The sequence below is a fragment of the Corylus avellana genome, chromosome ca3 (assembly GCF_901000735.1).
Source record: "Corylus avellana chromosome ca3, CavTom2PMs-1.0".
NCBI lineage: Eukaryota > Viridiplantae > Streptophyta > Magnoliopsida > Fagales > Betulaceae > Corylus > Corylus avellana.
The window spans coordinates 2,074,662-2,091,333 of record NC_081543.1 but is presented as its reverse complement, the minus strand read 5'-3'; the positions used below and the strand labels follow the sequence as shown (position 1 = coordinate 2,091,333).

General features: G+C 38.2%; 1 protein-coding gene across 1 annotated transcript in view; it reads right to left on the bottom strand.

The window, feature by feature from the left end:
* Nucleotides 1-16,672, bottom strand: part of LOC132173904 (callose synthase 10) — a 63,850-nt gene that overhangs the window by 23,613 nt on the left and 23,565 nt on the right. The window contains exons 20-31 of the mRNA XM_059585572.1: nucleotides 14,349-14,398; nucleotides 13,902-13,988; nucleotides 13,660-13,745; nucleotides 10,063-10,090; nucleotides 9,331-9,428; nucleotides 9,120-9,201; nucleotides 8,871-9,031; nucleotides 8,587-8,707; nucleotides 7,154-7,251; nucleotides 6,979-7,069; nucleotides 6,722-6,882; nucleotides 6,528-6,637 (exon numbers count right to left, since the gene is read on the bottom strand). Coding sequence (XP_059441555.1) covers nucleotides 6,528-6,637; nucleotides 6,722-6,882; nucleotides 6,979-7,069; nucleotides 7,154-7,251; nucleotides 8,587-8,707; nucleotides 8,871-9,031; nucleotides 9,120-9,201; nucleotides 9,331-9,428; nucleotides 10,063-10,090; nucleotides 13,660-13,745; nucleotides 13,902-13,988; nucleotides 14,349-14,398 — 1,173 coding nt within the window. The remainder of the gene's footprint in view (nucleotides 1-6,527; nucleotides 6,638-6,721; nucleotides 6,883-6,978; nucleotides 7,070-7,153; nucleotides 7,252-8,586; nucleotides 8,708-8,870; nucleotides 9,032-9,119; nucleotides 9,202-9,330; nucleotides 9,429-10,062; nucleotides 10,091-13,659; nucleotides 13,746-13,901; nucleotides 13,989-14,348; nucleotides 14,399-16,672) is intronic.

Below are 16,672 nucleotides of genomic sequence, written 5' to 3'. Positions count from 1 at the left end.
ACCCATTCTTATGTCACCAAGCATCCCATTAGTCGCTTTGTTTCATCTCACTTATTGTCCCCCTCCTTTTCATGCTTTACCTCCCTAACTCTCTAGTATATGTATCCCTAAGATAGTTAAGAAGACCCCATCTGACCTGAGTTGGAGGAAAGCAACGGAAATGGAAATGGAGGACCTGCATCAAAATGGAACTTGGGATCTTGTTCCCACCTGAGGGCTCTCCCTTGACAGGTCGAACGCACAATTAGTTGCTAGAGGTCATACGCAAACCTATGATATTGATTTCGAGGAAACCTTATCTACAGTTGCCAATGTTTCCTCTATTCATGTGTTAATTTCTCTAGTTGTTAAGCTTGGCATGCAGTTATTTCAATTAGAAGTTAGAATGCATTTCTACATGGGGACACTTGAAAGGGTGTAAATGAATCCACCAGTGTTTGTTGCTCAAGGGAAATGTTTGCCAGTTAAAAATGCCTTATATGGACAAAAAACAATCACCAAGAGCATGGTATTTGTTGGAGAGCTTGAGTAGCTTGCCACAACTCAACAAGTTCAGATTGCACATCAACACTATCGGTATTTTTTTGACATCGTGGTGCCACTACATGAACCACCACAGCAGGAAAACTTTCCCTGATACCAATTTGAAGCAGGCCGAGACCCGTAATGGTGGTTAAACACAGATGGAGTCAACCAAGGGAATGGGATAGTCGTGAGATGCCACTCAACCATGGGTAGCGGAGGCCACTCAACGCTACTAATCTCGGATGCCACTCAATGCGACCAAGCCACACACTTGATTCTTACGAGGAATCACTCAACTCCAAAAGCAAGAACACTTGCTAACAATTTTCTGAATCAAAATCACTCCACTGAGTTCGGTCATTTCTAATTGATATTTATAAGTACAATGTATGAATAATTCAAACTTACAATTGATGATAAACAACGCCCAACTAACCCAAATTAATGAGTAGACAACTACCAACAGTACTTAATGAGCTGAGAACTTCAAATACAAACACAACTTACTAAGCAACAACTACCAACAAGACTCCATAAATAACTTCGACCATCTTAATGACAACTGACTAGACACCTGAACACTTAAATTAAGTGACACTGGTCATCAAAATCGCTGCCACATTAGCTAGGGTTATGCTCCTACATCAATTTCAGCCAGTGTTGAAATTTCTAGCCTCTTTCAGCCGAAAATGGGCACAGAGTTCTGCTAGATTTCGTGTTTAGGGTTCTGAGATGAGTTTCGATAGGTATTGAAATTTCTGGCGAGTTTCAGAGATGGTTTTTTCACCGGTGATGAAGTTTTCCAGCATGTTTCAGCGAGATTCAATGTTCCCTGATGTATTTCAGCAGATGTTGGTGTTAACCTAACATCGATGAAATTTCGGTAAGCCTCGGCTGGTTCTGGTGTACTCGACAAGATTCCTGCGGTTTTACAATCTACCGGCGAGCTTTCGGGTGGTTTCAATGTTTAATAGTAAGTTTTGACCAGTTTTTGCCGATTCATGCGTTTTTTCTGCCAGTTTTGTTGTGTTTTATACTGATTTGGTGATATTTCAGCTGGTTCAGACATGCTTTCATCAGGTTTAGTTCGTATTTCAGATGATTTGGTGGGTTTTAGGTCGGTTCAGTTTGTTTTTTTGGTAGGTACATTGAAGTTACTGCAGCTTAGTTGTGTTTTCGGCTGGTTTGTTGATATTTCAGCTGGTTTCGTGGATTCTCAACCAGTTTACTGTGCAATTCGGCCAGTTCAATTCATGTTTTTGACCAATTAGGTGGTTTATTGGCCGGTCTTGAGGTATTCTTGACCGGTTCTTTTGCTTTTCAACCAGTTTGGTGTATTTCAACCTGAGAAACAACTTACAGTTGTGTTTACAAAGTTATTGTATCAGTCAGAGTTCATTAGCTCCAAGCTGGACTTCTATATATGCTCCAGAGTGAAAGGGAGTGTTAGAAAGAAGGGGATAAATATCCCTATTTTAGAAAATGATAAGGTGCCCCTATGAGTTGTCCTACGGTGAGGTGTCCCAACATATTGTAGTTGGGACACCTCACCGTAGGACAACTCACCGTAGGACATTCTGATCAATGGATCCTCTTCCGGTTTCTTTGATAGTTCGCGAGGAGTGAGGCAAGGAGATCCTCTTTCTCCCTTCTTGTTTGTTATAGCTATGGAGGCGTTCAGTAGGTTGATCAATGCCTCAGTTAACAGGGGTCTCATCTCTAGTTTCTCAGTGGGAAGTAGGGAGTCGGATCGGGTTATCGTCTCTCACCTTCTTTTCGCTGATGACACTTTGGTTTTTTGTGGGGCAGATCCGAATCAAATAAGAAACATTGGTGCTTTGCTTGTTTGCTTCGAAGCCGTTTCTGGGTTAAAGGTGAATCTGGCTAAATCTGTTTTAGTTCCTGTTGGTAGTATGGATAATGTGAGCTCTATGGCGGGCATCCTGGGTTGCGGTTCAGCTTCTACGCCTTTGAAGTACTTGGGTCTCCCGCTGGGGGCACCGTTCAGGGTTAAGGCTAGTTGGGAGGACATGTTGGAGAAGTACGCTAGAAGACTGGCCCCATGGAAACGCTTGTATTTGTCTAAGGGGGGAAGGATTACTCTCATCAAAAGCACCCTATCCAATCTCCCTACTTATTTTTTGTCGCTGTTTCCTATCCCTGCATCCGTGGCAAAGCGTATGGAGAAGATTCAACGTGATTTCTTATGGGGTGGGATTAATGATGAGTTTAAGTTCCATTTGGTTAGTTGGAACAAGGTTTGTTCTCCGATCTCTGAGGGAGGTTTAGGGATCCGAAATTTGCGTGTGATGAATCAAGCTTTGTTGGGGAAATGGTTGTGGAGATTTGCTCATGAGAAAGAGGCTTGGTGGAGGAAGATCTTGGTGGCTAAGAATGGTGCGGTTTGGGGCGGTTGGCGTTCTAGGGATCCTAGTGGTCCACATGGGGTGGGGCTATGGAAGCATATTTGCAGGGGGTGGAGGTCGCTTCGAGGTCACTTCAGATTTGTCCCTGGTCTTGGGTCCAACATCAGGTTTTGGGAGGACATCTGGTGTGGTGACATGTCTCTCAAGGATGTTTTTCCTAGACTCTTCAATATTGCCACCAATAAGGATGCATCTATTGCGGATAATAGGGAGTGTCTTAATGGCTCTGTGCAGTGGAACGTGTCCTTCATTCGCAGGGTTCATGATTGGGAAGTGGAGGTCTTGGCCTCTTTCTACACGCTCTTGTATGCGCATTCGAGGAGTGGAGTAGGGGAGGATAGGATGTGGTGGATCTCTTCTCGTAAAGGAACTTTTGAGGTAAGATCTTATTACAAGATCCTTGCTTCTACAAATCCCATCCCTTTCCCTTGGAAAAGTATTTGGCGCACTAAGGTTCCTTCAAGAGTGGCTTTCTTTGTTTGGACGGCCGTGCTTGGGAAGACTCTAACATTGGATAATGTTCGGAAGAGAGGTATTGTAGTGGTAAATCGTTGTTGCATGTGTGAATCGGATGGGGAGTCAGTTGATCATCTCTTTCTTCATTGTGGGGTTGCGCGTATCTTGTGGAATGCCGTGTTCTCTCGGTTTGGTTTGTGTTGGGTGATGCCTGGTTGTGTTAGGGAGTTGTATGCTTCTTGGTGGGTGGGTGGCAAGTCTCGCAGTGCTGTTGTGTGGAAGATGGTTCCTCTTTGCCTCATGTGGTGCATCTGGAGTGAGAGAAATGCTAGATGTTTCGAGGACTCATCTAGAAATATAGAGGACATTGTACACTTTTTCTTGTACACTCTTTTCACTTGGACTGCTGGATGGCTAGCGCCTATAGTGATTAGCTTCCCTGACTTTCTTTTTATGTTTTCTTCTTCTTTTTCTTCCTCTTAGTCGCTCTCTTGTATACACCCTGTGTACTTGGGTTGCGCCCCTCTGCGCTCTTTAATTCATCTTTTTACTTATCAAAAAAAAAATATTGTAGTTGTTCCTATATATATCAATGGACTTTGAGGGCTAGAAATGTATAGATCCTGAACCTCTCTTTTGTCAAAAACACTAATCTTGACAATAAGAAAAATGGTAGAAGGTCATACTGACATAGATTGGGTAGATTCTCCCTCAAATAGAAGGTCTATCACAGGGTACTGTATGTTCATTGGGGTATTCTGATCACATAAAATAAAAAAAATAAAAAAATAAAGAGACAAATGGTGGCATGAACTAGTGCAAAAGCATGGAGCAATGGCTCATACAGCAAGTGAACTAACATGGTTACAACAGTTTCCTAAGGAAATTGGTTTTCCTGCTCCTATCGCACAGTTTTGTGATAATCAAGTTGCTCTGCAGAGTCTCTAATCATGTATACCATGAAAGGACCAAACAATTGAGATTACTTGCCATCACATTCAGGAAAAGATACCGCATGGATATATATATATATATATATTGATAAATAAGCGGTTCATTGAAAAGCGCAGAAGGGTGCAACCCTAATACACAGAAAGTATACAAAGAAATGCCCAACTAAAGTCAAAAAGAGGAACATAAAGATAAAAATTGAGACATGGTGGAAATCTTAGGAACACTACAAGCTTCGGTCCAATGGAACAATGCTTGAATAGGCAACTTTTTGAGCTCTTCCACTGACCTTTCTTAATCTTCAAAACATCTTGCATTTTAGTATCGCCAAATAATCCACATAAGACACCATGGTACTATACGACACACCTCCTTAGCTAAAATATGACCACGCTGACCACACCAACACACTAACAAATCTACCACCCCTCCAAACATAACCCATGTGACATCAAAAAGAGTGAGTACTACACTCCATAACGCTCGTGCCACTTCACAATGAAGGAGAAGATGCTTGATAGACTCACCACTTTACTTACACATGCAACACCATCCCACCACAATGATACCTCTTTTACGCAAGTTGTCCAAAGTCAGAATCTTCCCTAGAGTCGCCGTCCACACAAAGAAACTGACTCGCAATGGAACTTTGACTTTCTATATACTCCTCCATGGGAAAGAGGAAGTTTCTGTTCCCGTACAAGAGAGCATGCAAAAAAAAAAGACTTTACCTCAAAGATATTCCATTTGGAAGGATTCAACAACATGCAGTCCGTCACTCCCTTACGCCTGCGAAAGGCATATAACTTCCCAAAGAACGATGTCACCACCTCTACCTTCCAATCTTGGACAACTCGTAAGAAGGGAACATTCCACTGTATGCTGCCATTGGACAGTTGCATATGATCCTTAACCCATGCCTCCTTATTTTTTTTTATAAGTAAATATGATATAAAAGAGCGCATAGAGGCGCAACCCACATACACGGGAAGTATAAAAGAAAGCGCCTAAGAGGGAGAAAAATGAAAAAGGAAATCATAGAAGCTAATCCCTATAGGAGCTAGCCAAGCGGCCGTCCAGGAATACAAAGTAAAGAAAAAAAAATGAGTCAATTCCTCTATAGTCCTAGTGGAGTCCTCAAAGTATCTAGCACCAATTATCATGCCAAAATCTAATATGGGAACCATCACCTATCCCGAAACTAATAAATCTCGAAAAAACTTCCCATCCTCTCCGAATATGTTTCCACACTCCCACTCCATAAGGACCCTCCACCACTGTGAAGTCAGAAACCAATTTGATGATGTGTATACAAAGTCTTTGTGTCATAGAGTTCATTTGTTTCAAGTTGGACTTATGTCACACATATGCTCCAGCTTTAGGGAGAAAGAAAGAAATGGAAGGGATAGGTGTCCCTATTCTAGAAGATGTGTGGGGTGTCCTTATGAGGCAACCCTATTGTAGCTGTACTTATAAGGTTCCCTCTAACATGTACCTATTCTAGAATAGTGTAATTAATCCTATACATAGAAATAAATTGTGAGAGCCAGAATATGATACTGTTTCTCTCTTCTGTGGTCTCCTATTTCATAACAGTGTGGATAACGGCTTTTCAAAGAATTCATACATTTGAGAATTAGGAGAAAAACAGGGCAGTTGTTCGATAGTGCTACATGCAAGGGATGGAGAAAGCTTTGGTATCTATAGTTTTCTCTTACTGTTGCTTTCTGGGTAATCGTTTTTCATTATCAATTTGTAAGCCTGCTGGAGCAGGAAACTTGGTAGTTGGTATAACTTTGAGATTGGTACATTCTGATTTGAGCAAGGGGAACAAGCAAACTATTGCTGGGCTCTAATTCTGTTTTCTCAAGACATTATTCTTCTTAATTTTTCTTTAATAATAGGAAGATTACACATGGACACAGTGGCTCACGAGCTTAAGATCTTACCCTCCATCTCATTCTCACAAAGGGAGGACGTAATATTGACCTGGCACTCAATAGGCTTAGTTCATCATTGTCCTGGTTTTTAATTAACCACCTTCACATTCATTAATGTTTGAATTTGACACTATGGTTTGTACTTCTTTTCTTTTTTAGGAATACCCTCCTAATGGGAAAGATTGCTTATGTGAGAGAGAGAGAGAGAGAGAGAGCGAGAGAGAGATACCTGGAAAAATCTTCTGAAGATAGAAAAGAATAGATATTCCATCTTCATTTTCAACACGCAAATCAGAGGAACTATAGAGTACAGTCTCACTGTAGTACGGGGTGAAGACACTATTCTCAAACAAAACAAACAAAACAAAATTAAAATGACATAGTCAACACTAAAAAGGAAAATCACTTCCGAGATAAAAGTACCTGAAGGGCAACATTTCACTGACTGGCTTTGCCGGAGGCATGTCCATAAATAACGAATTCGTAAAGAACTCTAATCTTCTCCTTGCTTCAAGATTCTTTGGAACGTTAGCTGCAGAGTCCTTTACAGTGAGAAGAAGGTGCAACCGCTTTACTTGCTCCACCTGTGACAACAAACAGGATAAGACAGCCCTGGTAAATCAAACTACATAGCAAAAGAGGTTATAAAGTGTTAAAAAGGAGCTTCCAGAAATGCTTACAATTTCTGGGTCCTTGGGCCATGCTATCTTAGAAAAAAGGCGCCCTTCATTTCTTGCTCTTGCCAAAATGTTCCATGTATCAAGCTGCTCCCTAGAAAATTAAAATATAAATAATTACCACAATTCACAAGTTATCGTTCTATATATCTTCAGGATCATGTGGCCAATCATATACCTTAAATCAGACGAAAGCAACTCATGTGTAACAACTTCATACAGCTCATAGACAGCTTTTGCAGCACCTCTTTCACGTTCAGGAGTTCCGTCCCGCATCTGATGCAAATCACTTGTTAATATAATAACAAGCAATCACCATAACATCCTAAATTGACAAATAATAGACAGACATCCTGTATTTCGACCCTAAAAACTTTGACAAAACCACGTCCAACATTTTTAATGGCTATAAACTTTGAGTGGCAGTAAGGCATACGACATTTGAAAGATAACAGATCAATAAAGTAAAAAAACTATACTCAAGATTATAAAGGACTCCCGACTATTTTTTAACAAAAACAATGCTTTAAATTTTATAGCAACAATGGCTACTGTTGAAATTCTTATTTCAACTACAAACAGCACCAAAACGGGAAACAATGAAATGATGGAAGCACCACACAGCACCTAAAAGGGCAATGAGTAAAACAAGCATATTACAAAAGGATGGAACCACACGTAGGCAATACTAAGTCATGTGGTCCAACCCATGTTTAAAAAAAAAAAAAAAATTAGAGAAGTATACTAGTATTAGTAGAATAGACAAAATGCCTCTTCGCATCATATGTTTTATGGAATGGAAAGACGAATGTGACACACCAATCATCCAGAAATGCAGTAAGATATCCATGAAGTTTGAAACATCATTCCATGGCGTGCCCTTCTCGACCGCAATGGTTGCATTTTGATTCCACCATCTTGAGCAGGCTTATTTGTAGCTTAAATAGATTGGTAAACAATAAGCTTCTATGTGGTACAACTTAATTGAAGTGTCCTAAAAGGAAAAAAAACGTGTATTTTCTATATGGTTTCAATATAATAATTTCCATAATGCCTCTCAAAAGGACCAATATGTGGGAGAAGTAGAAGGATATTTTCAGGTTGACCGCTGTACCGGACTACTACTGACCAAAGTTTAGATCATATGAACTATGGTGATTCCAGGAATAAACAAATTACCATCACATCGGTCAAGATTCAACAAAATCCAATGCACCACATGTCTGCAGCATACAAGAAACAGGCGCATTGGACAGGTGTATGAGACAATATCCTGACGATGATGAGAGATATCAATATATGTAATCTTGGCTTAAAATTGCTCAATAGTGGATCTAGATCTCAGGTAGTAACTATATAAACTACATTTGATAATCTTATGTTAGCAAGGGAATTGAAAATTCATTTATAATACATAAATAACCAGAAAACAAAAAAGAAGAAAAAAAAAAAATTAACCTGAAGAAAGTAAGAGAAAAAAAGTAGCCAACAAAAATAAGCTTCTCTTCATTCAAAGCCAAGGGGGTTAAATATTACTCATATATTAGTATAGATCCCAGCAGTATAAATTCCAGCAAGTTAAATGATGCACGTAGTTAACAGATCACATACCAGGAGCCCAGTCAATGCGGTAAATCTTGAAACCACCACTGGAAGCTTCTGAAGAGATAAGGTTATAACAAGTGAACCCTCTTGTATACTGTTGTTAATCTCACGGTAGATCCTCTCAACCCTATCATAAAGGAGGTTACCAATAAAGCACAAAAATAAATAATCATCTGTACATACACATAATTATACAAGACATACAAAAATCTAATTACTACTAGTGTAACTTTTAAAGTTGACACATAAACGAATTCAAAGTGATTACGACAGGGCATAGGGATTCATACCAAAGTCTCCCTTCACCGTCAACCAGGGAATGTAAAATTTTTTCAATACTGTAGTAGCACTCCTGAACTGCATATGCCATGTATTCGTCCCTACATATTCTATTCCAAAGATCAGCCTGTGTATCTTTGCAGTCCAAGGCCAAATCTACTGCCAACAAGATCTGGAAAAAATAATGTGATTCAGCAGACATATGGTATTACAGTATACCAGAAGAGTCTATCAACAATAATATTCCAGGTAACATCCACCTTACTGCTGAGAAGAAACAAAGGCCATTGAACTAATCTTAGACTTCCGGTGTTGCTAGGAATACAGAGTAAGTCCATCTCCCTGGAAGAATTAAAAAGATGAAGTGATATATGAATACTAATTACAACACAAACAATAAATAGAAACATAATAAATTATTGCAATCCCATTTTTCATTCTTTTGGAAAATGGATTTGCTCTATGGTTTACCTATTACTAATATAATCTTCCTCACGCAAGCTTTTGATTATCTCATTCCAAAATGGAGAAAAAAGGGCTGCATATGTCTTGTTCATATCCTGTGAAACCTGTAATAGGTATATAATAATAATAAAACATGTCCAAAAAAAGGGGTTTAAAACATGCATGTTATAGATTTTTTGAAAGACAAAGAACGTCTCGTTTTAAGACAAATTTTTAATTTAAAAGAACAAAAAGAAAAAATATTTTGGTCAATAAATTGGAAAAAAGTTCCAACACAACAGGATTTGCAGTTTGATGTAAATTGTTATTTTTATCAAAATTGGACAGAATAAATAATTATTAGAAGCCACCGATTAATTTCATTCAGCAACAGGTATGAACACAGTGAAAGTTCAAGGTTCTTTCACATTAAATACAGAGACCTCTTACATGAAGTTGGCATTTTCATATTCACATGAACTTTTTGTTAATCTATAAGAAATGTTTCCGTGTTCTTTCTTTTAGCCAAAAGCTCCCAGTGAGTGTTCCATTGCTTTTTTGCCACTAGAGGTTTCTAGTGATGCTTAAAACTACCAATTTATAACTGAAATTATTTCCAGCAGAATATTTTTTGACTGCCTATCTCATTTTCTGCCATCAAACCAGAAAACAATCCACTTCACTGAAGCAATTTCCTAACGCATCTGTAGTAAAACAATATGCCACTAGATCGGCTAAAGCATCAAAGAAATAACTCACTTGAGGTGCTTGTCTGTCAAAGGGGATCCTGTAAAAGCACATTGATAGACATTTATTATTTAAATGCATGATAGAGAAAAAAAATAGAATCATTAAACTAAAATATAAACACTTCCAACCATTTAAGACAACAGGCATCCAGTCATAACAAATAAAGTAATAAACAGTGAAAAATTGCAAATACTATCTCATTATATTATGGGTAAATATATTATAAGTCTATGAGTCAACCAGCCAAAACTAAAAAATTCCTAAGTTTTTTTTCTTCAAATTTTTACTCCTTGAATCAATCGAAATGCCAACAAAATCCCTACCGTCAAAATTGTGTAACCGCCATTAGTCCCGATCAAAACGCACCATTTTGCCATGTCAGCATATTAATTTTTTATTAATTTAATTTAAAAATAAAAATAAAAATAAATAATAATAATAATAAATAATAAAAATTGAAGGGGTGGCTGGAATCACTTGATGCTTGTCACCGGAGATGGAGTTGTTCTATCGAGGTGCTCGGCGTTGCTGCTCGTGGCCGACTGTGGGTGGCAGTGGCCCGTGGGTGGGGGGAGAGGGAAGATGGAGATGGAGGGAGAGATTTGGGGATTTCAATTTTGGGTGAAATTTGGATTTCCTGAAATGGGTTGTAGGCGAGCAGCTGAGTTTGCTGCCGTCTGAGCCAAAGCAGTGGCCAGAGAGAGAGAGCGTGGGTTTGGCCAGAGACACAGAGAGAGAGAATGTGCGGTTGCCAGAGACAGGAAAAGAAAAGCAGCTTCCAAGAGAAAAGCAAAGGAGCCTGCATTATCCCCATTTGCAAATGCTACAAAGGTAGAGACCAGCAAGTCAATTTTATCCAATTTTCCGATTTTGATAAGGTCGAGCAATTGTTAAATCCAAGAGATTACTTTATTTTCAGGTGGCTGAAGTTAATGATAATTCGAATGCAAAGCGATGCAAGCCAAGTGAGCCTGATGAAAATGAAAATGGCCATGCTAAAGCAGAGGAAGTGCAGGGGAAGAGCAAGATGCCAAGACAAACAACACAAAGCCTCCGGAGGCTCCTAAGGACTACATTCATGTAAGAGCCAGAAGGGGCCAGGCTACAAACAGCCACAGCCTCGCTGAAAGAGTAAGATATTCATGGCTCAATTCTCTGCAGATCATCACATTACGTCTTGCCAAGCTTTTCAAGATTGACATTGTCTTATATTACGTGTTTTGGACAGGTCCGAATCAGCGAAAGGATGAAGCTTCTCCAAGATCTTGTACCTGGTTGCAATAAGGTGTGAGAGAAGAAAACTCAGAATTTTGAACAAAACGTTGGGTCAAAGTACACGAATATGTATTTTTCTTATATATGGCCTGTGATTTTCCCACTTTAGGTACTTATCAAAAAAAAAAAAAATTTCCCACTTTAGGTCACCGGAAAAGCACTGATGCTCAACGAAATTATCAACTACATCCAGTCATTGCAACAGCAAGTTGAGGTAAATCAACATTTGGTTGTGAATTGTGTTTGCAAATTCAAGCTTCTTCGCTCATTCGGTATGTTTTGTTGCAGTTCCTCTCCATGAAACTGGCTTATGTCAATACCAGGCTGGATTTCAACTTCGATCATCTAATCCACAAAGATGTAAGTTTGTACTTTTAAGGCAATAGCTTTCTTTTTAGCAACTATAGTTTTCCTGAATTGGGTTTTCCTTGCATTTGTTTTTCCAGATATTTCAATCAAACAACCCTTTGCAGCACCCAATATTCCCATTAGATTCCTCAGCATCAGCTTTTTATGGCCATCAGCCCCGGCAAAATGAAGCATTGAATGCCAATATTTCTAATGGGACAGTGACCCAATCTTCTGTGGGTTCGGCCGGAGAGAGTTGGTCGCCGGAGACAGTGACCCATCTCCATCTTCCCTCTCCCCCCACGCACTGCCCACTGCCACCCACAGCCGGCCACGAGCAGCAACGCCGACCACCTGGACAGAACAATTCCATCTCCAGCGACGAGCATCACGTGATTCCAGCCACCCATTCAATTTTTTTTTTTTATTTAATTTTTAAATTAAATTAATAAAAAATTAATATGCCGACGTGGCAAAACGGTGTGTTTTTTATTGGGACTAACGGTGGTTACACAATTTTGACAGTAGGGATTTTATTGGCATTTCGGTTGACCAAGGGAGTAAAAGTTCAGGAAAAAAAAAACTTGGAAATTTTTTAGTTTTGGCAGATTGACTCAAAGACTAATAATATATTTACCCTTATATTATTGATAGCATACTGCATAAACCACATAAAATCCTTAGATAAGAAACCGACATCAAAACCGACAAGCTCTCTCATGTGAATGGAATAAGAAAAAACCCAATAATTCTTTTTTTTTTTATTAAGTAGTTGACACATCATTAAAAGCATAAGGCGCCCTTAAGTACAAAATAACCACTCTTTTATACTCCCTGTGTAATCGTGTTGCGCCCTTTTGGGTTTTTGATATATACATTTTTACCTATCCAAAAAAAAAAAAAAGTACAAAATAACCACCTAACTAGAAAGAGCAAAAAGAACAAGGAAATCACTATAGCTAATCATCATAGGAGAAACATAAGAAGCTGTCCAAAGATATAGAGGTTTGAATAAGGACTTAACTTCCTCCAATGTCCTCTTGGTCCTCAAAAAATTTTTTTGATAAGTAATAACCAATCTTATTAAAAGCATAAGGCACCCCAAAGTACACTAGGAGTATACAATAGGATCACCTAACTAGAAAGGGACAAAACGAAGCAAATTACTTACCATAAGCAATTTGCTTATCGTAAGTAAAAGGTAAAACTTTAGTCATTCATTTCTTACCATAAGCACCATAAAAAGCATGTAGCCACACACCATTTACTACACAACAGCACTCGGCAGACTACAAGTAGTCCACCAACAAGCATACAAATCAACTACACGTCTAGGCATTATCAAAGACAGTCCAAACCCCATAAATATTAACAATAATGTTTTCACACACAACTTCACCCCAACCTAAAACCTATGATTACATTTCACCCGTACATTCCAAAATTCACCCTCATTGACCATGTTTTCAGGACTCTATAAACTTTATGACTAGAAAAATTGACAACTTAGTCTTAAACTTTAATTGATTCGGCACAGGACACATAAAGTAATTGTGAACTTCATAAAGCACATTCATTAGGCAGTCCATTTTATCTCTAAGAATAAAATAAGACTTCATACAAAAGAGTGAGAAAATTGTATTTTGGTGGAAATGAGTGAATGAAAAGAATTGCAGGTACGCAATCAACAAAGCCACATCCAAATCATTTGTGACAAGCTAACCGCATCCAATCTAGTGCCATCTTGTCTAAGGTCACAGCCTCGAAAGAGTGAGAAACTAAGGGTGTATTGAATCAGAAGTAATGATTTATTAAGCTAAAAGAAACAAGGTCGAAGATTAAAAATTTCAAATGTGAATTAAACGTTTTTATATAACACCAGCATATTTGACAAAAAGTAAAATACCTACATTTGGCACAATGACTACCATATATAAAAAGTTCTAAAAAATTAATAAACAATAAATGATTAAAAAAACCCACCTTTTGGTTTGTGGTGAGACAAGGTTCTTGGCAAAGGCTTCAGGAAAGGTCTCGAAACGCTTATGCACCATTTCAATTGAACGTATCTGACACAAATCGGCAATAAGCAACTGACAATGTAAGATTTCTGATGAAAGGGGAATAACACTAAGACATCAAAAATAATATTTAGAGCGTAACCCAAAGAAAAACAGAACCTGACACTATTGTTTTCTAAAACAAATTATGAAATATGTTGATACCTCGCCTAACCGAGCTCGTGCACCCTTTACACCCCCAACAACTGCTGATAAAACAGTGTACCAAATGTGGATGTCCATGATGTAGATCTAGAAGAGAGAAAAATATTTAGAAAATGGGATATGGCCAAGTAGATATACTATGAGAACGCTGATGGAATTAAAATAACATAGGAATCGAGGTTTCAAACTTAATCGCAATACTTAATAAGAAAGCCCTATAGCTGAACCAAGCCTGCGAGAGGCATCTCGGTCAAGGTGCATGCAATACACTTTGATATGAACCTTGACAAGTTTCATCCCAATGAACTTGTTTTGGCCAACATCTAAAGCAAGATACCGCATATTCCAAAGGTATTCCCTTATTTAGTACAACACTCAGGTAGCAACCTAACATTGAATTCCGATCTAGATACTTAAATGCTCATGCCAAAGAAAAAGAATACTCACAGCCACAACAGGAGCCCACAAACTAGCTACAGTCAAGGCATTCTTATTGTCTGCCAAAACCACAAACATACGTCAGTAACACATAGCAGCTGTTTTAGTTCAAGCAACAAGTACAAGAATAATATTACCATTAAACAATAAGTTCATAATTTACCCTTTTTCCATCTTTACATAAGCACAACACTAACAAGGGAATAGTATTACCATGGAATGCCTACTGTCAATGTGAAGTCAATAAGACTCTACAAAGAGCATATTGATAAACAAGAAGATGTCTTACCATGACAGGCACTAACAAAGCTCAAATAAATTAAGAGAATTTTTTTTTATATATAACGGAGAAAGTCAATATAGATGCAAAAGGGATACAACCCAAGAGTACAAAAAGGGAATCACGAAAAGGAAAAGAAAAATGGGACAAAGAAAAAAATAACAAAAAAAAAAAAAAAGGGAAATATAACCAAATCTCAAATTTTCAAGATTTGCACACGGAATAAACAGAGGAAGAAGTAGTAGATCAATTAACATAGTGCAACAAAGATGCGTCATCATATATACTACCAATTTTAGTAAGATAACAAGCATTTTGTAGGATTCATGGATTATATTACAATGTCAAGGTTAAGTAAATAGTTTTACGAATGATAAAGAGAGCTTCAAAACCATATCTAATACTTGATCATGGTGGAAGTGTGCAACATAGATACTGTGGGGATGGCATCAGAATTCATCAGAACTATTGTTACTTTGGGATTGAAAGCCAATGATAGTTTAGACCAGTTTTTTTATCCATATTTTTCAGGCTCCCAAAAGTTGGTAGATCAATCAATATAGTGCTTATCTGGAATGCAAAATCTTGATAACAAGGTCTCAGTCTCGTTATTTGTACAAAGAGACAACCATGGTGTAGATGGGGAATGCACATAGGAACAAACCACATTACACAATACCCGAACTCAAAAATTCTCGCAAGAATTGAGAAATTGTCATTCTAATGATCAAGTAACTTTCTGGCTAGTTACTCAAGAGGTAGTTTAAAGTCTGGTCATAATTAAAGATCCTAGAGTGTAATACCAAAAGGAAGAGTGCTTTCAGCTAGAGACCCTGCTTTTAGAATCTCAAGGTCTTCTAAAAAAGGCACCAGGCTATTGGAATCATATTCATCTCAGGGGTTCAGCCAGCCTGTTTTGCAAGTAAATGCTTTGACCTAAGAAATCAAGCTCTCAATAAATTATTTGTTGCATCCTATATATATATATCACATATATCACTCCTACCTGAAGATAATGATATTCAGACTCGAAAATATATGTTATTGTCTACATGAATATCTTACAAAAACATGTTACAATTTCCATGTTTTGTTACAAAAACTTCCATAACTTTCTGAATCAATTTAAAAAATCAATCTCTAGACCATTAACTACATTTTATTCTTTTTTATAAGTAATTCAAATTCAGTAATAAGTAATAAGCACACAGAGGCGCAACCCGTGTACACAGGAAATATACAGAAGAGATCCTCTATAAGGGAGAAAAATACGAACAAAATTTTAAAAATTCATTATGACTAGAAAAGTGATGACTATTATACGCCGCCATCCATGCATAAAGGGATTTGGACATCAGAGATTTTAGTTCTACAACCGAACTCATGCAATCTTCAAAACTTTGTGCATTATGTTCTCTCTAAATGTACCACATTAAGCACATAAGAGCCATCCAACAAACTTCAAAAATATTACAGCTTCCTGCCTCACCTCTTCCACTCGCCAAAAACTCTTTAATCTTTCCAGCATAACCCACACTACTCCAAAAGACAAAACAGTTCTCCTGCCACCTCACAATGAAGCAAAAGATTATATATAGATTCCCAACTCCTCATACACATAAAGCTCCAATCTACCGGTATAACGCTCATCTTCCTTTTTTTTTTGATAAGTAATAATGATATTAAACAAAAGCACAGAGGAGCGCAACCCACATACACGGAAAGTATAAAAAGAGAGCGCCTAAGAGAGAGAGAAATGAAATAGGAAGTCAGAAAAACTAATCACTAAAGGAGCTAGCCAAGCGGCCGTCCAAGAGTAAAGAGTAAAGAAGAAAAGATGAGTCAGTTCCTTTACAATCCTAATGGAATTCTCAAAATATCTAGCATTTCTTTCGTTCCATATACACCACATAAGACAAAGAGGGATCATCTTCCACACTACCGCACTTCAAGAACGTCCACCCGACCACCAGCAATCGAACAAGTCCCTTACCCTGCAAGGCATGAACCAAAGCAACCCAAACCGACTAAAAATAGTATGCCAAAGAGCACT